Here is a 25635-nt window from a genome sequence, read left to right as displayed (position 1 = left end):
CTTTCTGAGGAGAGGACCACAACTGTCATGAGCTTCTCAAAGTGCAATAATAATCACTGACGCTGACTGGAACATCTATTCACTATGTGTTCTAAGCAGGGCCACTAGACTGCACAACTCCAGGGAGTGCGGCTTCTAATCCACTGAATGCTATGAAGCAGACCCTGTTACTGTCTTCATTTTAAAGAGAGAACTGAGGCACAGACAGGCTCAGCAACTTGCCCAAGCTAGTAACAGCGACGAGCCAGGCTCTAACTCAGGCCACCTGGCTCCAGAGCCCCCAAAGGGTTGAAAAGCACAGCTGGGGTTTCTCACAGGCAATGCACCAGGGGCACACATTACTGAGGGATCCTGGGGTTCATGACTGCTCACGGGTTTGTTACTGTGAGGCCTGGAGTGGTTGTGCTCCTTCAGGGACATTTGATTGATTCACCATTGAGTCCCCAGAGCCCAGCAGAGCTCCTAACATAGGGCAGGAACTCAGTCATCACTGACCTAAGGAAAGGAGACTCAATTTATCCTAATCTGTTCAAATAAAGGTGTGGAGGTCTGTAATCTGAAGTCCAGCCTGGCTTGACAGCTACAGAAGGCAGAAACAAATAATAAAGGAAACGCCGCCAGCACACAGGCAGGTAACAGAATGAAGCAGTGAACAAAGGTGACGGGTGGGGACAACAGAGAGTCAAAGACCATGGCATGCAGCCTAGGGAGGATGGCTGCTTTCCAGCTCCACCAACTATCACCATGGGGAACGGCTAGTAAAAGCAAATTTGGCTTTTCACGAGCAGCCAAAAGGGCCAGGTTTTTACAAGTGAAAAATTTCATTTAACACATGCTACAACATGGATGAACCCCAAGGACATTACGCTCAGTGAAATAAGCGAAGTCACAAAGGTCCACCTACTGTATGGCTCCTTTATATGAGGGACCTAGAGTAATCAGATTCATAGAGACAGAAAGCAGAAGGGTGGGTGCCAGGGGCTGGGGGAAGGGGGGATGGTAAGTTACTGGTTAATGAGCACAGAGTTTCAGTTTGGGAAGACGAGAAAGTTCTGGAGACGAATGGTGGTGATGGCTGTACCATAGGTTGAATGTACTTAACGCCACAGAACTGGCATTAAGAACTGTACACCTAAAAATGGTTAAAATGGTAAATTTTATGTATATTTTACCACAACAAAAAAAATTGAAAAGAAATCAAAGTATTTTTTAAAAATCTCATTTACAAAAGCTTGGCAATGATTCAGAAGGAAAATGTAATGCTTTGCCGGCCAGTGTGTGGCCTCTGCTGTAGGGTTTCCAGTTCAGGATCAGCCCACGGGGATGTAGTTAGAAGTGTGGTGTCACTGGGCTACTGCAGGGACTGGGTTCTTGTTTTCCTGCTACCCAGGCTGGCACACAGGAGGCTCTTAATCAGTATTTACCTAGTGACTGGAAGTGGAACTTAGGGTAATCTGTTATAACAGAGGCCTGGGGACCACAGCTGAGCAGTAGTTATGTCACCCAAGGGTCTCTGACCCAGTGGGTTACTGCAGGGAGAGGTTCTCACAGTGTGGTCCCCAGACCACCCCCAGCAGGATGACCCAGGAGGCCTCTCCCAGCACACACGTAAAAATCAGACTCTCTGGGGCGGGGCGCAGGAGGGGGCACATTCAGGAAACTTCAAGTGATGCTTTTGCACAATAAAGACTCCTGCCCTGAGGCCTCTGTGAAGGATAGAGGCAGGGTTCTCAAACCCGGAGACCATGTAGGGGAAGGCGAGAAGTGTGAACCTCCTAAAATCACCTGTGCTTTTACGAGAGGGTCTAGAGTTTTTGTCAGATTCTCAAAGGGATCCACCATTATGGAAGGGTTAAGAGCTGTTGACAGAGAAACAATCCTCGTGCTGCAGCTACATGGGTCCCTGTGAAATCACAGTCCTCCCTTGGTACCCGCAGAACAAGGGCGTCCCATCCGCAGATCATAAACATAGTACACAACCCGAGGCTGTTTGATCCTCGGTTGTTTGAATTTGCAGGTGCAGAACCTGTGGATACAGAAGGCCGACTGTAACTCCATTTCACCACTGCAGAGAACGAGGGCTGGGATCGGGTCTGACACACCTCTGGGTTTCCAATGCCCAGAGTCCTTGCTCATGTTTGTGGAATGAACAAATCGCACAACAGCCATTTTCTACTTCTCATAACCTGTCAAAATCCAGGTTAACTGCCACCTCTTCCAGAAGGCCTTCCTTGCTGGTTCCTCCATCCCATCTAAACCAGGTGCCTCCTCTGGGTTCTAAAGGCCCTTGGCTTCCCTCTTTTCCAGCTCTGATCAGCCTGTGGAGCAACCAGGAGCCCTCTGAGGATAGTACAGGAGTGGTAGTAGTTAAAGAGTCAGAGGCCTGGGTTCAACCAGCTCGGGCAATTCACTTAAACCAGCCTGTGCCTCAGTTTCCTCATCTGTGACCTGGGGCTAACACATCTCTCAGCACACATCTCTCAGAGTCACTGTGGGACAGAATGAGTTACTGTGCCAAAGGCACTTGGAATACACGCTGCAGGTGCTGACTGAGCACCAGCTATTCTGACTCACTTCTGGGTTCCCAGTATTGCCCAGCCCAGAGGGCTTCAGGATGCTTCTGCTGGCTGATGTTAACGTCATGGACACCAGTCCCAGGGGTGTCACGTGACTGCTTCCTAAACGGAAGCGTGGGATGACTCGAGTTTCCCTCACTGAGAATGCTCTGTGGGAAGACCCTGACCTGGCTGGGGAAAGACCGTGGGTTCCAGTCCCGTCTCCACAGCAAGCCTGAGTCCCTATCCGGTCTGTGAGCCCTGGGGTTCTTAACACTGTTGTCTGCTCCTGAAAGCAGTGAATCCTCTCCTCAGAAAAACTGACAAATGCCAGGAGCTGCAGATAGTTCCACAGAGTTCAAAGGACCCCTTTCAAGCTGGTCCATGGACTTCATCACGTTCCTTGTGTTAAGCAGCCCTATTCTACGTAAAATGTATGAAATGATCTCATTCACATACAATTTTCTGTGTGTATGTACACACAAATTATACACATACACAGAGATGAAAGTTGAGATATCAGAATTTAATGGCATTTATTCAATTTCCTTAGACTTAATGCTGTTTGGGAGAAAAACAAACAAATTACTAGATCTGCTCAAATCCAAGATCCCAACAATTATAAAAAACATCATTATTTTATATACCATTAAAAGGAAGAAACGCTGCTGACAACTGTAAAACACCATCAAGTGCAAATGCCCAAGTATGAAAATGTGTCTTCAGAAACAGGAAATACAGAGTCATCGGGGAGAAGAAAAAGACAGCAGCAGTGGCCCAAGGCTCTGAGGAACAGAAAAATCAAGGGTCTGGGCAACCTGTAAGGCTCTTCTCCCCAGATCACAGGACTGGAGTAACCCCCGGACGAAAACAGGAGTCCTCCCCTTTCTTCTCCCAAACAACAGTTACTGTTAGTATGTGACTCATCTCTGTGTCCCCAGTAGACAATCAGCACAAGGTCGCACAGGCAGGCAGTGGGGTAGGGGTCTGGGGAGAGTCAAATGGACACACCTGGAATCCCAGCTCTGCCACGTACTAGCCCTGCGACCTTGGACAAGACGTCCAACCTCTCGGTGCTCTGGGTGGCTCATCTATAAACAGGGAGTCCTCCCTACCTCGAAGGGTGGACATGACCTCATAACATATGGCATAATGGCAACTAACACCTGTTAGTACTTACTATGCGCCAAGTTCTGCACTAAGGGCTTCTTAAGTTGATTATAAAGATAAGTTTTAATGACTCCCATTTACAGATAAGGAAAGCATAGCACAGAGAGGGTAAGTAACTCTTACAAGCCACACAGAAAATAAGTGGTAGTACCCAGCCTGACTCCAAACCCAAAGCCTTATATGTAAAGTGTCAGGTGGGGCCTGGCACTGGTCAGGCAGGTGCCAGCTAACAGTAAGGAAGACAACTGCATTTTCAGTATTGCTGTAGCAAATACAACTACTGACTTGTTGGATAAAAGTGAATGCCCGAGGCCCATCTGTCCGGAGAAGGCGACCCCAGCCTCTCCTACACTCTCCCTTCCCTGCCCCTGGCTGACAGGAGCAGGGGTCTGACCCCCAGGGGCAAGCAAGGAGACTTCCCCGCCTTCCAGACTCACCAGCAGGCAGTGCACGTATTCAGGGCCTCCCACCAGAGTGGTGAAGGTTCCCAGCTGTTCCGCCAGGGCCAAGAGGACCTCATCCTCATCGTAGATGGTGTCTGTGGGACCAAGACAGACTGTGTTACAGTCTCACCCCAAGTCTGAACCCAGCCCCTCAGTAACCCAAGCTGGGAACAAGCAGGCTCCACTCTGCTTCCTCAAACTGTTAGCACTCACAGCACTCCACCTGGACTGGCACAGGCTTAGGTTAGATGACAGAGGACCCAAGTCCCACTTCTGCCCTTTATTTGGTGTGGGACTGGGTGTGTAAGACCACCTCTCTGAGCCTGTTCCTAGACCTGTAAAACGGTGCTAATCATCTCTACCTTTTAGTGAGGAGAGAGTAAGTTCATGTGCACGAAGTGCAGAGTGACAAATGGGAGCTTTTTTGTTCGGGTTCAGCTTCTACCCTCAGCACTGTTCTCTCTGCCAGGAATTGCTTGCTCTTCAGCCTGAGAAATTCTTCTCCATCCTTCGAGACTCAGTTTAGCTACTCTTCTTGGAAGATTTCCAGGATGCCCCCCAGACAGGTCAGGTCCCTCTCTGGGTTCCCCTTACCCCCATGCCACCTTTATCAGAGTCTTTATCCTAAGAGTCCAGGACTGGCTCCTCTCTGTGCCCCAGCGCCTGTCAGAGACGAGCACACTGGGAGCTCAATCCAGGTTTACTGAAAGAACAAATGATTGTGTGAAGACAGAACTGCTCTGCCCTAACATCTAAATCTAAAGGCCTTTCTCCTCAAGCTCCGTCCTCTCCTTCCTTGAGGCAGTGGCAACTGCTGACCTCTATGGCAAAAGATGCCAACATCCCTAGCATCGAAGCTAGCACTTAAATTACCTGAGTTTAAGCTAGGCATATGGCAACCCAGCCAGAGATCACTTTTCCCAGGCTCCCTTGCAGCTGCATGGCCATCTGACCATGCTCTGACTGACAGGATGGGAGTGGAAGTGGTGAATTCAACTTCTGAGTCACTTCCTTATCACAATCCTCTCATGGAGTCGTCATCATCATCATCCCCATCTTGTGGCGAGTTCAAACCCTGCTCTACTGTTGGCTGGTTGTGCAGCAACTCACTTCACCTCTCTGAGCCTGTTTTCTCATCCCCCAAATCATAACAATAACATTGTTCTGAGACTGAAGTGAAACAAAAGCTTTCTGTGAGGAGCTCCCCCGGGGCCTGGCACGAGAGTTAGTGCTTCAGTAAATTCTGGCCATTGTGGTTCCGGGCACACAGGCTCTTGGGCTCATTCTGAGTCTCAGTTTCTCTGGATCCCTCTGTACAGTTAACACCCCCCTCCCTGTTTTCTTTGTCTATCTCCTGGAGACATTATGCATATCCACAGCCTCAACTTATACTCAACTCAATCTCCAGTCCAGGCTCCTTGCCCAAGCTACATTCCTGAAAGCCAAATATATGGGAACTGCCAACACCTTGTATTTCCATTATTCCCACCTCTACAGAACTGCTTTCCCAGGCTTCCCAGCCTCCCCACCCTCCCGGCCTCAAAGGTCTGGGGACTCCTCCCTGCCTCTCTGACCCAGACCTGTCAACTTTCCATTTTAATGTCTCTCTGATCACCACCCTCTGGCTGACTGCAACAGCTTCCTAACTGGTTTTTCTATTTCTGCCCTTGCCCTCAAACCACCCATTCTCCTTCCAGAATCCAGAGTGACCCTAGGAAACTGTAAAAGAAATCATGACATTCCCCCACCTCAATATTCCAATGGTTTCTGAGAAACTTGAATTAAAATCCAGACTCTGGATATCATGATCCCACAAGATGTGGCCACTGTACTTCTCCAAACTCAAGCCCTACACTCACTCTCCCTCAAACACTGCCCAACCCACAGCCACCACATGCAAGGACATGCCTGCCTCTCCTTCTGCCCGAACATTCTTCCCCCAGAGTCCTACGTGGCTGGCACTTCCATTATATTCAGGTCACACCCTCAGGAGACCTGCCCTGACAGCCCGCTGTCATATCCCTTACCATTACTCACACTTCATCTCTCCTTCTGGCCTCATCACTCACTGCCTATTCCCCCAACTGGAATGGAAGCTCTGCGAAGACAGAAACTTTGACTTGTTCTCTATCTCAGACACACAACACATAGTGGGAGTGCATTAGATATTTATGGAATAAATATGCCTTTAAATGGCCTACTAAAAAGAATGTTTTTAAATGTACTGTGAATTAGCTTAATGAACTCTGATCTTTCAAATAGAAAATACTCCTCTTTCCTGACCTTGAACAAATGTCACAGCCATGACTAAAGGCAGATCTCAAGCCATTCTCCTCTGTCTCAGGGAACCTTCATTCAGAGGTCTTCACAACAAAACCATGAGGTGTGTTTAGTGCAAACCTGGGATTTCTGAGCCTACTTTTCATTAGTGTTTACCTGAGTACCAATCTCTAAATGGCAGGCTACTTTTCAGCCCATTTAAAAATACACGTGACTGGACTCACCTTGGAACCCACCCATGTCTCACATATTATGGCCAAAAATTACCAACACTGGTGTCTTTAACACAGTAGGGATGTCATATGGTAACTTTCCCCTTATAATACCGATTCTGAACATTCTGTAGGTGTTAGCTCAGAGAGGGCTCTTTGCTTGACTGAAACAGTATCACCATTTCTGAAAGACACAGCATATCTGCCATTTGCTATTTGAATATTTTGAAATGGATGGAAGCCCAAAGCAAAGCAAACCTGATATGACTTGGGACTGCAACAGCTCAAAGAAATCTCTCTCCTGAATCACTGGCTCCTCTTCAATCTTATGGCTCCCACACTACTCTGTCTCCCACAGTTCCTCTCATCTGGATTATTAATATTATAATATTATATGTGACTCTACAATATAATGAAGATAACATTTACACACTAAATTCTCAGAATCCTCATAATGGCCCTAATACGTATTATATGATTGTCCCCATTTTACAGATGAGGAAACGAAGCACGCCGAGGCTGGGACTGCACCCAGGCAGTCTAACTCCAGTGGCTCTTAGCCACTGTCTCCCAAGTCGACGTCCTGCCTCTGCCGTTCTTTCGCCCATCTCACCCCCCAACACAATTCTGCAGGCACGTAAGGTTTATGTTTCTACATCTCATCCTACCTGCCCTCTACCATCTATCTCCAATGGCTGCCCTGCCTTCATCTACTGGATTAAACCTAGACTGTCACCCGGCATTCAAGACCACCAAAATCCAACCCACCATCACCCACTATCACCCACCTACCCCTGCACCTCTCCCAGCATCCCTCATCCTGGCACATTACCGTGTTCAATCTTGCCTCCATTTGCTGTTTACTCCTCTCTATTTCCTGTCCCAGGCTGCCTTCTTCACTACCTCATTACAGAATTACCAACAGAACGCAGCGAGTTTTCTATGGACCAGGCTCTGTGTGGAGCAGTTAATCCTCCCCACAACCCTGTGAGTTAGGTCCTACACTTACGCCCCTTTACAGATAAGGGAACTGAGGCGAGGAGGTGGAATGGCTCACCCAGGTTTGCCCAGCAGGTTGGTGGCACAGCTAGGTTTCAAACCCAGGTCACTCCAACTCTATTTTCTCTACAACTTTTTAACCACTTTGTTACACTGCTGTGCCACACCCCTCACGCCAGAAGTTGTCCCCGTCTCAGCATTTGAAAGCTTTCCAGTCTCTCTAACGGTTTACCAGTGGAAGCCACTTGGTTTGGGGTCATCTGCTCAGTGTCACATGTGTAGATACCTACTCCTTATGTGGTGTTCAGGAGCAGACACACCTGTGCTCCTCAGTCATCAGCTGTGTCACTGTGGGCAAGCCCCTGCAAGCCTCAATTACCCCTTGTCAAATGAGGAAGTAGTAATAATCCCTGCCTCCCTCATCCCCATCATCATCACCAGGTCCAAGTGAGAGAGGACCAGATAGGAAAGAGTTTCATACAACAAAGCACAGTGTGACTCTGAGCCTTTACTTGCGATTTCAGTTAGTATAAAGTACGAAGTTATATGAAGAATAATGGGAACGGAGGATTTACTACTAATCAGTGGTCCAGTCTATGTCAGACATTGTACTAAGTGCTGCGCACACAGCTTCACAGACAGGAGAGCTTGGGAACAGTCTAATCACTAACACTAAGCAGTCCTTACCACATGCTGGGCACTGATATGAGCACTTTACATGTTAGCTTATTTCATCTTCGTAGCAGATCTATCACGCCCATTTCAGACATGAAGAACTGGAGGCAGGCAGATGTGAAATACCCTGCCCAAGGTCACACAGTTGGGAAAGTTGGTAGAACTTGGATTTGAGCCCAGGTAGCCAGGACCCCGAATCTGTGCTATCAGTCATTAACCAATGCTGTCAAGTTTGGAGCCAGCATGACTAAATAAATCTCCTCTCCAGGTTGCCTCCTAACCATATGACCAAATAAATTGCTTCACCTCTCCGTGCCTCAGTTTCCTCATCTATAAAATGGGGGTAGCAGTCTTACCTACTTTAAGGAATTGCTGAGAGATTAACTTGGATAACAATGGTGACATACAGGCACTGTTTTAAGGCCTCTGTGAACGAACTCAATCCTCACCAGAAACACTGCCTGGCACGTGGTAGGCATGTAATAAGTGTTAGAAATTATTATTATTATTATAATTATTTAATGCACACATCAATGCTATACCACATGTATAATTATTCCCATTTTATACATTAAAACTATACAGGACAGTGAAGTTAAGTAACTTGCCTAAAGTCACAGCTTCCAACTGTTGGAGCTGCGATTCAAACTTGGCTCTATCTACCTTCATACCCCTTTCACCAATCCCTGCTCCCACCTCACAGTGCCTAGCACAGGGGAGACACTTACAGTCTGTTAAATCCACAGGGAGGCCTCTCCTATGTAGCAGGAACCACTCCCAACAGTCCCCATTCCACCCCATTCCACTTGGACCCTAGAAGTCCACTTCGTTACCTGTAAGGAAGGGCAGAAGCTCACTGCGGGTCCTTTCCACCCCGAGGGCCAAGGCGATGGTGGACAGCTTCTTGATACTATTGAGACGAAGCTAATGAGAGAGAGAACAAGAATAGGAGGGGAGAATGTCAGCAAGCCCAGACTTAATGGAGTATGACAGCTCTGGACCTAGTTAGGCCCCAGAAGCCTCGCTAAGTATGTGTGAGGATGCTGAATAATAACCTGGCAAACACCTACCAAGTGACTCTGTGACTTCGAGTCCTTAAATTACAATGGTAGCAGCAGGCTCAGCAAAAGCATCCATTGGGTCTTACTGAGCCGACACCACTCAGTGGCACTTTCCAAGACCACTCTGTCTAAAACTGTGGCCTGGCTCCCCAACACTCGCTACCCTCCTTCTCTGCTTTAGCCCCGGCCTGCAACTCAGCACCATCTAACAGGCTATGCATCATACTCTAATAGCGGCAGCCACGTTCACAGCACGCTTACTCTGTGCCAGGGCCAAGGCCAGGCACTCACACGCACGGTCTCATTTAACTCTCAGGACAACCCTGAGGTCAGAGAGTTATAAGCCCCGTTCTGCAAAGGAGGAAATGGGCTCAGGGAGCTAAAGCTCCTCCTAAGAGCCATACAGCTCAGGTGGCGTGGAGCAGGGACTGGAACCCAGGACTGTCAGCTAACAGTGATGTGAACAGAACAAACATTATAATAACATTGCTATTAAAACAGGAGTAGTATTGGCTGTAGTGATACCACTAGTATAATGGGTTAAATGGTGACCCCCAAAGAGATATGTCCCAGTGCTAACCCCCAGTACTCATGAATGTGAAAACAGGGTCTCTGCAGACGTAATTAAGCATTTCAAGATGAGATCATCCCAAATTCAGGGGGGTCCTTGTGAAAAAACAGAAAACAAATATATTTTGGTCTCTGCCCCAGATCTTGATACAGGGCTCCTTAAACTCTTACAATTTCCTAAGTGATAAAAGTACTAGGAGCATCTTTTGTTCGATATTTGGTCTTTGACCCTGTCCCTGACACCGAGCTCCAAAATCCCGTGGAATTCCCTGGGTGACAGCACTACCCTTTGTTCTAAGAGGTGACTCTTGGTGGACTCCTGGCCACTAGAAAGACCAAGCCAAGATTAGAAACTTCGCACTTCCAGCCCCATTCCCTTATTCTCCAGATAGGGGCTGGAAATTAAGTTAATGATCAATCACGCCTATGTGATGAAGCCTCCATAAAAATCCCCAAAGTATGGGGTTTGGGGAGCTTCCAGGTTGGTTAACACATCCACATACTGGGAGTGTGATGCACCCCAACTTCAGGGGGAAAGAGGCTCCTATGCTCGGGACCCTTCCAGACCTCACCTTATGTATCTCTTCACCTGGCTGTTCACCTGCATCCTTTACCATTTGTTGTTGTTAGTGCAGTCAAGTCGATTCCTACTCCTAGCACCCCAGTGTACAGCAGAGCGGAACCCTGCCGGTCTTTTTGCACCATCCTCTCATCTTCTGGCAGTGTATCAGACAATGCTCCACTGCTATTCATAGCGTTTTCATGGCCAATTTTTTTGGAAGTGGATGGTCAGGTCTTTCTTCCTAGTCTGTCACTTTCTGGAAGCTCCACTGAAACCTCCCCACTTTCGGTGACCCTGCTCACATTTGAAATACCATTTACAGCTTTCAGCATCACAGAAACACGCAGCTGCCACAGCATGACAACTGACAGGTAGGTGGTGAGGTTCCTTGACTGGGAAGTGAACCTGGGCCGTGGCAGTGAGAGCGCCGAATTTTAAACACTAAACCACCAGGGCTGGCTATCCTTTATCACATCCTTTATTATATAATAAACTGGTAAATGTGTTTCCCGAGTTCTGTGAGCTGTTCTGGCAAGTAACTGAATCCAAGGAGTGGGGTCAGGGAACCTGCGATTTATAGCCATCGTGGACAGAAGTTGTGGGTAACCAAGAAACCTACTACTTGTCATTCGTGTCTGAAGTGGGGGGCAGTCTCGTGGAACTGAGTCCTTACTCTGCGGGGTCTGCGCCAACTCGTCAGTGTCAGAACTGAATTGAATCGCAGGACACTGAGCTGGTGTCGCAGAGAATGGCTTGGTATGTGGAAAATAACCCACACATCTGGTGTCAGCAGTGCTGAGTGTGGTAGCAGCGTGAGAGTAAAGGAGGAATACAGGAAGAGTGAGTTTTCTCTACACAGCCCTAAATCCAAGGACAGTATCCTTATAAGAGACAGAAAAGAAGACACAGAGACATAGAGAAGGGAAAACGTGAAGGCAGAGGAAGAATTTGGGGTGATGCATCCATAAGCCAAGGAACGTCAAGAATTGCCAGCAGCCACCAGAAGCTGGGAAAGAGGCATGAAATGGATCTTCTCAGAGCCTCCAGAAGGAGCCGACACTGCTGACACTTTGATTTCAGACTTCTAGCCTCCAGAACTGAGAGTCTAATTTCTGTTGTTTTAGCCACCATATTCGTGGTGCTACGTTGTGGCAGCCCTAGAAATCTAACACATTTGGCTCACACGCGCAATAGGTCTCAGGCTGAGCATTTACGTGTTAGGACCTTGTTTGATCCTCTCAATCCTGGGGAAGAAAGCACAACTAATACCCTCTTTCCCCATTGTGGAGACAGCCTCAGAGAGGTAAAGACACCTGCCTAAGTCAGCACTGAGAGAGCTGGGATCCAAACCCAGCTGCTCTGACGGGACAGCCAACATCCCTCCTGTTTCTCCATGGGGCCTCTCCTCCCTCCCTCACAGGGCTGTGGCCAGAATGCAATGAGATCATGAGTGTGAGAGTGAAGGGAACCGCCCTCGTGAATGAGTAAGCTGCCACCGAGGACAAGTGAGAATCCTCTTCCTGGACAAAGCAGGACAAGAAGGGACCCAGGGCTGCCTCAGCCTGTTCTTTTCCCGGGCCCCACACACCTGCGAAGAGGCCTGTGACTGACCAAGGCCCTACATTAGTTCAGTTCTCTAGTTTAAGGGGTCTAGGAATCTCTTTGGGATCATAGAGAATGAGAATCTGGAGAAATGCTAGAGTGGCCTTTTTTCATACAATGTCACCAGGTTTTTTGTACTACCTGGGCTTGAGGTGGTCCAAACACTCACCTCCCTGGTAGTAAAAGGAGCTGACATTATGTATTACAAGGCCTGCATCTTAATTTTAGCCAAAAAATAAAATGTATATAGACATAGACCTATAGAAACAGATAAAAAACTAACTAGGGTGAACACTAACAGTTAGTGAATCTGAGTAGTCAGCATAGAGGTGCTCACAGTACCAGCCTAGACGTCGGCAAACTTTTTCTGTAAATTGCCAGGAAGTAAACGTTTTCAGCTTTGTGGGCCACATGGTGTCTGTCCCAACTACTCAATTATGCCCCTTGCAGCACAACAGCAGCCATAGAGCCAATGATACACAAACAAATGGGCATGGCTGTGTTCCAATAAACTGCATTTGCAAAAGCAGGTCATGGGTGGAATTTGGCCTATGGGCTGTAGTTTGCTGGCCCTTGGACTAGTCTTTCACTGTTCTGTATGTCTGAAATTTCCCGTAATAAAATACCGCGGGAGTATTGACTTAGTTGCCTGTTTCTTTCTTCTCTGTCACCTCCAAGTTGGATCTCTGTGTTCTTCTCTTAGCCAGGCTATGGGAAATGTACACATAGGCCAGGGCCACAACAGGTGAGTGGCACCCCTGAGGACAAGAAGATGCTGGCAGGGAATAATCATAACGACAGTAACAGCAGCAGCTAACATTTATCAATTGCTTAGTATGACCTTGGCAGCATTCGAGTGCTTAACATGGATAATTAACACATTTAATCCTTATAGCTGTGCTCTGAGAGAGGCATTGTTACCAGAGTCCTCCTTTCAAAGGATGAGGATGCTGATGCAAAGATGTCACTTGCTCAAAAGCAGCACAGCCTGGACCAGAAGCCAGGCAGTCTGACTCTCAATTGCAACATCACACTGTCATTTAGGCAAGATGCCCCATGAGAATCGGGCTGTCTCTGACACCATGGAGAGCTCCTTCCTTCTACTTCTGTCCTTGGAGATTCTGGTTTCGGTTTTGCTAAGAATGTCCACTGGTTTCTTCAGTGCAGATGGGCCGTGGACACTCGAGACAGGCAGCATGCAGTGGTGTTTTGGAGCCGCACGGCCCGGGTTCAAGGCTAAACTGCTTGACATATTAGCTGTGGGATCTTGGGACACTTCTGTGCACCTTTCTAAGCCTCAATTTGCTCATCTGTGAAATGGAGATTATAATAATACCTACCCTCAGAAAGCTATTGTTGAGTACAAAGTGATAAAATACTGGGAACACCCTACCACTAGAGCAAGATCATTAATGGCTGTGGCAACCTCATCCTGACGACAGCAGCCTGATTTTGTTCGGGTATCAAGAAGGACACGTGGCAGCTGGCTAGCTGTCCAGCAATGTCTCTTTTCCCTTTTCCCATAGTGACAGAATAATAATAGCAAATATTTCCATGGTACTTGCTATGTGCCAGGCACTGTTCCAGGTGCTTTAAGGTTTTAACTCATTTGATCCTCACAACAGATTCATGAGGTAAATACAAGATCCTCCATCATATGGCAGAGATATCAAAGGCACAGGGAGGTTAAATAACCTCACACAGCTCGGAGGTGGCATAGCCGGGACATGAACCTCACTCACCTGGCTCTTAACCAGTACCATCGATTCACATTTCTGTTTTTTTAATTTGGGGGAGGGGTGCCATGGTCCCCTGCCCTACCCCCACTTAGTAGATCTAGTAACGACCACAATTTTGAAATAGAGGTGAGCATAACCAACACTAGAAGTATCTGCAACAGCTGAAATGAGATATGAACAGCCATGATTTCTACTGGTTTCTGTCACAGGTTTGTTATAACACTACTTATATATACTATTATTATACTATAATTCATGATAGAAGTAAAGCTAAATTTGAGTTAGAGGTTAGTGAAAATAAAGATTATTTTTCCCATCTCAATTCATAGACCTGCCCTGGAATTACAGATGGGCCCTAGGTTAAGAGCTCCTGCACTCGGCTATACTGCAGCTCATTAACCCCTGGTTTTCAACTGAGCACATAACAATCCACCCCCCCCCCCACCACCACACACACAAAGACACATCTGAATCACCTTTGCCTCTGGATGTGACCATGAGACTAATGTCTGGCCAGTGAAACCCAAGTGGGAATGGTGTGTGTGACTTTTACGAAGTGTCCTTATATGGAGATGGGATCACACCATTCTTCCCTCCTTTCTGTCTGGAATGGGGCTATGATGGCTGACACTTTAGCAACCATCTTGGGGCCCTGAAGTAACCTAGGGATGGGGAGGGCAGGATGGAGGACATACAAGCAGAGTATAATATGTAAGACCCTGGGACTCTAACACCATAGAGTGCCACACCACCTTGGACTGCCGCCAGACTTTTTAATCATGAGTCAGAAATAAACTTCAAGCTCATTTAAGCCTCATTTATTTCGAGTTTCCTATTACTTTCAGCCAAACTTAATTCCAACTAACTCAGCACATGACCTAGTTCTGGACAAAGAGAAATAAGGGCAAGTCGGTTGAGGAGCTTCCAGGAAAGATTTTCCTCGGATAAAGCAGAAAAGGACAAGAACCTCTCTGCCCTGGGTCTGCCCCTGCTTTCAGTGTGGTTCCGCAAGGACTTAATGACAGCAGATGCTGCAGAAATCTTGTGACCACATGAAGCAGGTCAAAAGAAGGGCATACTCTGACCCAGTTCTGTGATATCCTTGAGCTGCTGAACTTGTTATTTGAGGAAAACATGAACCCTTACTTGTATAAACGACTGCTGGTTGGGTCATCTGCAACATTCCTGACACAGCAGCTATTAACATCAATAAGAAATCTTCCCTGTCCCTTGATCATGTCACAGCCATAAAAGACTTCACTGTGCACTGTCGCCCAAACGTGGCCCCAGGAAGCACCTACTATGTTCCATGTATATAATTCCATGACAGCACTTATCACCCTGGGCTGGAACTGCCTGGGTCCCCAGCAGCCCTCAGCACACAGCCTAGTACATAGAGCCTCAATAAATAAAATCTCCCTTTCCACCACTACATCCACCCTGTAGAAATGCTAGCCACTTTTTAAGACCCACTTCTATTCAATCCACTGAGCTTCCCTGATATGAACTTATACAGTATGATCCCATATGCAATACATCTTCCCTTCACAATCAGAGGCCCTCACTATGGACTACAAGGCCCAACAAGATCTGGCCCCCGTCTCTCAATCCATTCTCACTTCCCACCACCTCCCTTGCTCCCTGGGTTCCTGTCACAATGGCTTTCTTCATGGTAACCAAAAAGCAAACATCCATTCTCAGCCTGGGTCTCCATACTTGCTGACTTGCTGTTTCCTCAGCTTGAGACACCCTTCCCGCAGACACCCCAGGGCTCTCCCCTCACTTCATCCAAGTCTCTGCTCAATCCTCACCATGACTACCCTGAGTAAAACAGCACGCCCTCATCACTCTCTACATATCTTAACTCTTATCACTCTCCATATACACTTTGTTCACTGTTTCCCCTTCCCCACTAGAATGTGAGCTTCACAAGGGCAGCGACTCTGTCTTCTTCACTCTTTGCCTCCAAACCTAGGACAGTGCCTGGTACAGAGAAAGAGGCCAATAAATATTTGCTGGATTACTTTTTAAAAAAATAAAGTTAATACAAATAGTATAACCAGGGGGAAAAAATAGTACCTGGAGGAATACGTTCCAAACTGTTACTGTCTGGTATAGCTGGTGGCTGACAACGGGTGGCAGGGTCTGTAATGTGTGTGCTTTAACAAGGAGCCTCAGCCTGGGGAAATGTTCAGTAAGTGACAGAAGTGTCTCTTCTGTCTACACATCCTCCCTCCTTATTCCCTGAAGATCACATTTCTAAAGGAACATAATGCTTGTAGGCGGACAGGTGTGAAAAACTAAGCACCTATCTGATAATCCTTTAGCATCGCTCAAGAGTGAAAATGGGCATCATAATCTCTATTTCTGTAGCATTTTATTTTTTTTTAAATAACAAATGAGCACATACTCTGGCTTCACCAAGTAGCTAGGGGTGCCTGGGAGAGTCCTGGGCACCTCGGAGCTGCAGTTTCCTCACGTAAGACGGGAATTACAACAACACCTGCCTCGTAAGATTGTTAGGATGATAATAAGGAAAACATAGCGACAGCCTGGCATGTAGCAAGCACCCAAATGTTAGTTGTTACCCTTACCATTATTTCTTGTGTATTCGTATTTCTTGAGCAAAGGCAAGAAAAAGGTAAATTAAAATAGGAAGAAAAAAAGAGGAATCCCCTTAACCCCCTTGGAAATTGCACCAACAAATAATTCCCATAGCTGTTTGCCTGGCATTATACTTATCTATGGATATGCCTGTCCCTCTATTTGGAAGGTCACTTATCTCTGGGACGAGGAAGGGACAGGACTCCTAGCAAGTGGTGATTCGTGAACCTAGCACAGGGCTGGGCACATTAAAAAGCAGAAACAGAAACAATTTAAGTTTTTAAAAACCCAACTACCATTTAGAGTGCTTACTATGTGCCAGAGACAAGACTAGGTACTTTGCACATGTTCTCTTGTAATTCTTACAACAAACCTAAGAGGCAGACACCACCTTTGCATTCAGTTAACAGATGCAGAAACTAAGGTGCAGAGACGGGAACGCAGGTCACCCAGAGAATTTCTGGCAGAGCCTGGAACTTGAACCCATGTTCTTCACCACCATCCCACCAACTTCTCTTTTTTAAGCTCTCAGAGGGCAACCTTCTTTCTAAGTTCTGCTTCACCAAGTTCCCATGCACTCTATAAAAAGAAGTCGGAGTCTATAACGTCATGGTTCTAAGATGTGGACATGGGGGCACGCAGCTGCAAGGTCTTAGACCACAACTACTAAATAACTGCTGTGTCTTTATATACATAGTTTTTCTCATTTAACCCTCACAACAACCCGGTTGGGTGTGTCTTCTATCATTTTTCTCATTTAACAAGAAAACCAAGGCCCAGAAGGGTTGAGTAACCTGTAAAGTGGCCAGACCAGGACTCAAAACCCTGGTCTGCCTCCCCCCGTGGCAGTGCCTCCTCTGTGTTACCTTCAGGCCTGGGCTTTGTCTCCACAGGGGGATCCAGGGTAGTGGTGAAGAGTGCTGTCCTGAAACCCAGTGCCCTCGGCTAATTCCTAGTTTCATTACTTACCAGATTGTGTGACAGCGACTAAGTATCTTTATGTATTAAATGGGAAGAATTTCAGACTGAAGATTCACAGTCAAATTCACAAATCTGATTTACACAAGTCAATTGTAAAGGGATATTTCTGAAGCAATCAGGGAAACCTGACTATGAACCGAGTTTCAGATGATACCAATGAATCACTGTTAAAACTGTTAGGTATGATAATGGCATTGTGGTTATAAAAATGTCCGTTGTTTTAGAGGTACATAACAAAGTACGCAGGAGAAAATGTCTGAAGCCTGAGATTTATTTTAAAAATACTTCAGCGAAAAAAAAAGGCGGGGGGAGAGTGAGCAACACGTGAAAAAAATGTGGCAAATTTTGAAAAAATTGCTGAATCTGGGTGTTTGGTACTATTTTCTCTATTTTAGTGTATGTTTAAAATTTGACAACTAAAAAACTTTTCAATGGAAATAAAATTAGTGCCTATCTTAGATGTCTTTTGTAAGGATTCAATTAACACGCATGCTGTCTGGCTTTCTAAACCTCTGCATCATTGACCTTCAGAGCTGGATCATCCTTTGTGGTGAGGGATCATCCTGTGCACTATAGGGTATTGAGCAGCATCCCTAGCCTCTCCTCACTAGATGCCAGTAATACTCCCCCCACCAGTCCTGACAACCAAAAATATCTCCTTGGGGGACAAAATTGTCCCAAGGTGGGAACCACAGCTCTAGAGTAACCATTAAAAGAACAGTTTTTATTTAAAAACGCCCAAAGCATCTCACCTTTGACAGACAAAGCCCCCATTATTTCACCACCATGACTACCAGCAGACACTTTCTAACAATTAACAACATGCCAAGCACTGTTCTATACATTTTTCATCTACTAACCTACTCAGTCTTCAGAACATCCCTATGAACTGCTAAATTCAAAAATTATTCCCATTTTATAGATGAGAAAACTGAGGCAGAGAGAGTGTAAGTAACACAGAAACCTGGCCTCTCAACCAGTGGACCATATTCTGTAAGTAACACAGAAACCTGGCCTCTCAACCAGTGGACCATATTCTAAGAAAAATGGTGCCCTAAACAACCCTGGGATATGGCAATCCAGCCTTTGCCTCTTACTGGCTGAGGAGGCCTTGGGCAAGGGATGCAATCTCTTTGCACCTCACTTTCCCAAGTATAAAACCATAAGCTACCATGACAACTGAACGAGGTCATCAGTTACTAAACGCCTACTCTGAGGCAGCCACTTAACATGCCAACTCCACTGCATCTTCACTACCAGGCAGACGCTGCTTCCTCATCATTATCCCCATGTTGCAGATGAGGAATCAGGGCCCAAAAAGGGGAAGGCAATGGTCCAAGGGACGACATGGAGCAAACTGGCCAAGCTGGGATTCAAACCTCAGTCATCTTGGACTCCTCCCCCTACATCACTCACATCACGTCCTACCCGACAACAAATCCCAACAGCCCTCCTTCTCAACAAAGACCACTGAATCTAACCATTTCTCCCTACCTGCATGCCAACACTGGTCCTGGGTGCTCTTCAAGGGCATCTCAACAGGCCTATCTGCCCCTGCCCAAACCCCTACTCAGCAGCAGAAGGATCCTTTAGAATTAAGTCACAACACATCATTTCTCTACGCTAAGCCTTGCCAATGGCTCCCCCCATCTCACCAAAGCCTTTGCCCTGGTCCACAGGTCTCACTAGACCTCGTTCAGTACCAGTCCTCACCTCCCATCACTTTGACATTCACTCTGTCTTAGCCGCGCTGGCCTTCCTGCTGTTCTTTGAACACACTGCGCATGCTCCTACCTCAGGGCCGTTGTACCAACTGCTCAGCCTGCTCTTCCCCCAACCTGTTCATTCAAGTCCTTGCTCAGTACCACTTCCTCAGAGCAGCTTTCCCTAACCACTCTATCAAAAACAGCAGACTTGGGCTTGCTCTATTCCCTGTCCCTGCCTATTTTTCTAATTAGCAATTACTGCCACTGATATCATATTATAGATCTACTGTCCATTTCCTCTATTAGAATGCAAGCCCCTAGAGGGCAGCAGTTTTGCTGTGTTGCTCTCTGCTGTATCCTAGCATCTAAGACAGAGTCTGGCACACAGGAGGTACTGAATAAATATTTGCTGAACAAGTGAATCAAGACTACAAAATTTCAAATCCCATGTTCTTTCTAGTATCCTAGACTGTCCCATTAAAGACTAAGTACAGTATCTGGCATACAAATCTAGTCAGTGTCTGCCCCATTCCAAATTCTCTTCCGCTCTCTGATCTCAGACTTCCTTTGGGAATCTTTCCTGGCTCCTCCACTCCCCACCTGGCATGAATGTGGCCAAGTTATTTACCTTCACTGGGCTTCAGTTTCCTCATCTGGAAAATATAGGTAAGCAAAGGGTGGTTGTGAGAACTCAGTAAGCTCATAAATGCACTGCCTTTTTATAGCACCTAGCACAGAGCAAGTACCCAATAAATATCAGCTGTTAATATTATTTATTCAACCCCTTCTGAGCTCCTGTATTCCCTGGTCTCTGTGCTCAGGCCTGTACTGGCTACTGAATCCTTAGGGATGAATCAGGTCCAAGCCCTGTCCTCAAAAAGCCCACAGACATGGACAAAGATGCAATCTCTGAGTCTCTATGTCTCTGATTCTTGGGAAAATGTTCAAACTCCTTATACATGCCGATGTGTATGTACCTGTATGGAAAGATCTGGAAGAAATATTAAGTGAAAAGAGCAAGTTGCAAAATAAAGTACTTACTGTTGGGAAAAAAATGCCCACTTTTTCTTTCTTTCTCTATATATGAATAGAGTATGACCCAGAGTCAGCACACTCCAATAGAAATATAATGCAGAGTGTAAATGCAAGACCTGCATGTAAGTTTACATTGTCTAGTAAAATTAATAAAATAAGCAAGTGAAAATAATCTTACTATATTTTTTAACCCAATATATCAAAAATATTATCATTTCAACATGTAATCAATATAAAAAGTTTTACTGAGATGTTTTACCCTCAGTAGTAGTATGTCTTTGAAATCTGGTGTGTATTTTATGTATAAGCACATCTCAATTCAAACTAGCCACATGTCAAGTGTTCAATAGCCACATGTGGCAAGGGGCTAGGACAGCCCATGTCTAGCAAGATTCACACTGATCTGATAATACTGGTTACTTGTGGGGGTGGATGGGATTTGATACAGAGATGGCTTAAGTCAAGGGTTGGTAATCTATTTCCTGTAAAGGCTCAAGTAATTAACATTTGAGGCTTTAAGGGGCCATATCATCTCTGTTGCAACTACTCAACTCTACCCTGCTGCTGCAGCACAAAAGCAGCCATAGATAATACATAAACAAATGGGTGTATGTGTTTTCAATAAAACTTTATTTAAAAAAATATGAACAGGCACAGGGTCCTGGGTGGCTGTTTGTCAATCCCTGGTTTAAGTGATAGCTCACAAGGTGCTTCTAAGACACATCCCTTTTCATCTTCATCTCCCAACATCAACAGCTCAGTCCCTTGGCTCCAGGCACACTGGCCTTCCTGCCATTGCCAGAACACACTTTGCATAGTCTTGCCTCAGGACGTCTGCACTTGCGGAATGCTATTCCCCAGATATCCACCAGGCCTGCTCCCTCCCTTCAAATCTCTGTTCAAATGTCACTTTCTCAATAAGGCCCTCCCTACCCATTCTATCTAAAATTCTAACCCTCTCCTGTCCTCCCCCATCCCTGCTTTATTTTTCTCCATAGCACTTAGCACTGTCTATCCTCCTCTACATTGTACTTGTTTGTTCCTTGTCTGCCTCCACAACAAAGGGAGCTCCATCAGGGCAGATTCTTGCCTGTTTTGTTCACTGCTGTTGCCCCACTACCCACATCAATCCCCAGCACACACCTGGCACTCCTTAAATATTTGTTGAATGAGGAGTTTCCCTTCAGACTTCAATGCAATAAAAGTAACAAAAGAATAAACAAAAAGAAACATTAAACCAATTGAAGATGTAAAAGAAATTTTTTTAAAAGGGCACTTCACCACCACCATATCACTCAAACTCCTACCACTTTCTCCCTCGATCTCTACCTTCCAGCCACAAGGACTGTGGTAAGCAGAATAATGGCCTTCCAAAGATGTCCACACCCTAATCCCTAGAACTTGAGTATGATACCTTACAAGCAAAAGAGACTTGGCAAATGTGACCAAGGTAAGGACCTTGAGATGGGGAGATTATCCTGAGTTACCCAGTCGGACTCAATCTCATGTCTCAAAATTAGAGACCCTTTCCTGGCTAGTCAAAGGGAGATGTGACTCCACAAGAACAGTCACAGAGATGCAACAATGCTGGCTTTAAGGATGGAGGAATGGGCCACAAGCCAAGAAATATGGGTGGCCTCTAGAAGCTGGAAAAGGCAAGGAAATGGATTCTCCCCTGGAGCCTGGAGAAAGAACGCAACCCTACTGACACCGTGATTTTAGCCCAGTGTGACCCAGGTCAGACTTATGACCTCCAGAGCTGTAAGACAATAAATTGCTGTTCTTTTAAGCCACTAAATTTGCCTCGAGAGTTTCCCATCCCATACGATGGTTTCTCCCAATCCCACTTCTATGGACATTTTGGGCAGATATTTCTTTGCTGTGGGGCTGTCCTGTACCCCATGTCCTGTATAGGAGGTTTAGCAGCATCCCTGACTTCTATCCACCAGATAGAGTACTTCCCCAGTTGTGACAACCAAAAATGTCTCCAGACATTACCAAATGTCCCGCGGTGGGTAAAATCACCCTGGTTGAGAACTACTGCCACTACCTGCCTGCTCTCTCTACCTGGAAGACTCTCCCCCACCTTCTTCCCAAGGCTGGATCCTTCTTCTGGTCTCATCTTGAACTCTGCCTCCTCGAGAAGCCTTCCTTAACTACCCTACTTAAAACAGATCTTCCTCACCCCACTTTGTGCTTGCTGTGTACTCCACCCAGAGAGCCTCATGGCTCCTTCCCTTGCCTCCTTCGGGTCTTGGTTCAAACATCACCTTTGCAGCAAGGCCTTCCTTAACTCCTCTTTAAAACTGCATCCCCCACCACTTTTCATTTTCCTCCTTAGCCCTTATCCGCAACATAGCATACATTTTACTTACTGTCTGTTTCCCCTCACTACAACGTACACTCCACGAGGCCAGGAGCTTTTGTCAATCTTCTTATATACCTGTGTCTACAACAGTGCCCTACGCAGAGCAGAGGCCCAATAAATATTTACTGATTCACTGTCACAACATGCTATGGTTTTCTTCCCACCACATCTCACATGTGTTATTAATGTATTCAGCTCTGTTCCACACGTCTCTTGTATAACAACTGGTGTCACCACTACATCCTCAGCACCATACCTGATATGTGGCAGGTGTTTACTGAACAAATGAATTCCTACAACAGCCCTTATGAACTAGATAATGACCTCCATTTGAGAAAAGAGAAAACCAAAGCTTAGAGAGATTAACTTGCCCATGTCAATCAGCAAGGAGTGGAAGAGCCAGAAGTACAACAGCAGCCTGTCTGACTACAGAACCAAAGTGATATACCCGGAACCTCAGAGGCTGGGCCCAGAGTAACCCACTCAATTTTATCAATAAGGAAATTGAGGCCCAAAGAGAGGATGAGACCTCTTCAACCAACACTCAATAATTATAGCTAACCTTTACTGGGTCCTCACAACAGGCTAGACACCGTTCTATTTTACCTGCATGTATTATTAACTCGTTCAGTCTCTCACAACCACCCAATGAGGTTAGGACTATGATTAGCCCACATTTTATGGAAAACAGAGGGCCAGAGCGATGAAGTAACTTGCATAAGGTCACACGGCGGGGGTGGGAGGTGCAGATGGGATGGGCAAACCGTGGAGTCCTCACTTTTCTCAAATCCTCGCCAGCCAGGCTCAGGGCCCTGAGCCACCCTATTCGGCTCACCAGAAATGTGTTAGCCCATTTAGCAAAGTGCCCACCTCCCAGTCAATGGGACGATCCCAAAAGGGGAGCGGGTTTCTACCTCGTAATTGACTCCTAAATTTGGCGAGCCGCCCCCCGCTCCTTCGGGGATATACACCAAAATTGGAGGGAGGGAAGGAATTGGAAAGGCAGCCTCCATCTCTCAGTTCCCCCATTTAGGGAGTTTACCCCACAGCGCTAAGGCCCAGCCGCCAAAACCCAGAAAGGCGAAAATCTACCCGGGTCCAGACCAAGCAGGCGACCCCTCCCCCATTCGGAGCAAGTCACGCTCCCTCTCCATCCCCAAGGGGCCATTCAGGGACCGCCGCCAATCACCGAGCCCTTCCCTGTCCCCGACCAACCAGGCAAACCCCCTCCCTGGCCGCGGCCTCCCAGGCCCGGGGCCGCCGCGTGCACTCGGCAGGCCCGGGACCCTCCAGACTCGCCTCGCTCCCGCCCTCCGCTGGGCCAACACCCAATCCCGGGCGCTGTTGCATCGAGTCCTGGGACCCGGAGAGATGAGAGCTGCACGCTGATTGGCTGCGCTCTCTCCCCGCCACGCCCAGAGAACGCTGAGCCTTCTCCGCGAGAGCCCCCGTGCCTCCATGTCCCCCTTCCCGTCTTCCTCAAGCCCCCCGTGGCCTCCGGACCTGGACATCCTCGTTGCGGAGCTCGTCTATGAGCACTGCGATGGGGTAGAGCGAGTCATCGCCGTCGGCCGCCGCCATCTTGGCTCCGTCCGTTCCTGTCAGACTGCGGCTACCGCCGTGCTGAAATCCGGATAGGGAGGGGCAGAGCTGGGAGGAGGAAAGGCGGGCGTGGGGGCGCCCGAGCCACTTTACAGGGGCGGCCCCACGGTCATTGGCAGCGCTGCGCCAGAGAAGCCCGCTTTTCTTTGGTCCGGACAAATCAAGTCCCGCCCACTGCCCATTTGCCATTGGTGGAAGGGACGAGAAGGCTTGCCGGAGCCAAGGAGTGGGGGAGAAGGAAACGGAAGTACGCGGTATCTTAGCGACCAAGATCGTAGCCGCCTACGTTGTCGCTAGCAACGGCCAAGACGAGCTGTTGTTTCTAGCCAATGAGGGGCAGGATTGGGAGGAGGCGAAGCCTGCCCGTCTGCGACTCCTGGAGAAAGTTTCTGCGCATGCGTCGGTAGGACTGCATGGCATCAGGAGGTGACCCGGACCGTCTGAAGGTTTTAGCTGGCAGGCGGACGCCCGGCGCCTTTGTGCGGGAGGGGCAGGAGGGAGTGAGGCTTTGATTTATGCCTTATGCCGAGGTCCAGAGAAGGCTGGCGAGTTGCTTTATTATCTGGATTAAACCCAAGTCCCTCGGACTAGTATTCAAGGCCTTTGTGGATCTGATTCCTAAACTCTATCTAGATACATCTCCCATCTCTCCTTTTTACACGTCAGCAGTCCTGGAAAATTAGCCCCCTGAGTTCGTCGTGATGCCAACAAGCCTTTGCCCAAAACATACCTTCTACTTGGAGAGCAGTTTCTATTCAATTGTCTCATCTCTAGATAAATGTCTCCCCTTCCCTGCCTTTCTTCAGGCTTGGCCCTCAAGCCCCTAGAGCCTCACAAAAAAAAAAAAAAAAAAAAAAAAAAAAAAAAGGAGCCACATAACCTGTTTCTCTCTCAAAATTCCCATCCCCGAGGCTGAGGCTGTGACTCTTGTGTTGATGTCTGTCTCCTCCCACAGAATGGGACAGGATTGGTACTGATTAGTGTCTGCTCCTAGCCTCACTCATCACAGCCCCCCTACCCGCAATCTTAGGACCACCCTAAATGAGGGAGTTTGGGCGCGGTGATGGGAAAGCCTGGGGTGCTTCTTCACCCATTATTGTGCCCCTTGAAGGGCAAGGCTGAGCGAGGACTCCTGGACAGGTCTGAATAGCCCAAGCATCTTTTCCAAAGACTTCTACCCACTCCAATTAGGAAACTACTCCCATAAAAAGTAAGGGGTGGTGGTGTTTCATAGTTCAATCCTTGCTGTCCATATTCCCAGGATCCTTCCCTACCTCACCAGCTCACTGAGACTATGGGTCTAGTTAGCTAAGGGTGCACTTTAAACATCTTGAAATTTTCTTTGTCAATTACACCTCAATCAAGCTGGGGCAAAATAAAAAGTCACAAGTGTGCCATGCAGAGGTAGCCTCTGCATCAGACAGCAACTACATAATCAGCAACTTGATTCTTGTCAGTCTTTTCAAACAAC

At 47.1% G+C, this 25635-nt stretch overlaps 1 protein-coding gene across 2 annotated transcripts in view; it reads right to left on the bottom strand.

The window, feature by feature from the left end:
* PPP2R1A (protein phosphatase 2 scaffold subunit Aalpha) overlaps window positions 1-24204 on the bottom strand; it is a 41244-nt gene extending 17040 nt beyond the window's left edge. Inside the window, exons 1-3 of one of the 2 annotated variants that reach the window (XM_058530103.1) lie at window positions 24066-24204; window positions 9168-9258; window positions 4163-4263 (exon numbers count right to left, since the gene is read on the bottom strand). In XM_058530103.1, the coding sequence (XP_058386086.1) occupies window positions 4163-4263; window positions 9168-9258; window positions 24066-24143 (270 nt within the window). In that variant the 5' untranslated portion in view covers window positions 24144-24204. The remainder of the gene's footprint in view (window positions 1-4162; window positions 4264-9167; window positions 9259-24065) is intronic. The other variant, XM_058530104.1, reaches the window with a different exon arrangement.
* Between the last annotated feature and the right edge of the window lie 1431 nt (window positions 24205-25635).

Source organism: Diceros bicornis, chromosome 34 (assembly GCF_020826845.1).
Source record: "Diceros bicornis minor isolate mBicDic1 chromosome 34, mDicBic1.mat.cur, whole genome shotgun sequence".
NCBI classification, from domain to species: domain Eukaryota; kingdom Metazoa; phylum Chordata; class Mammalia; order Perissodactyla; family Rhinocerotidae; genus Diceros; species Diceros bicornis.
The sequence above is the reverse complement of the archived record's forward strand: the minus strand, read 5'-3'. Positions and strand labels throughout refer to the sequence as shown.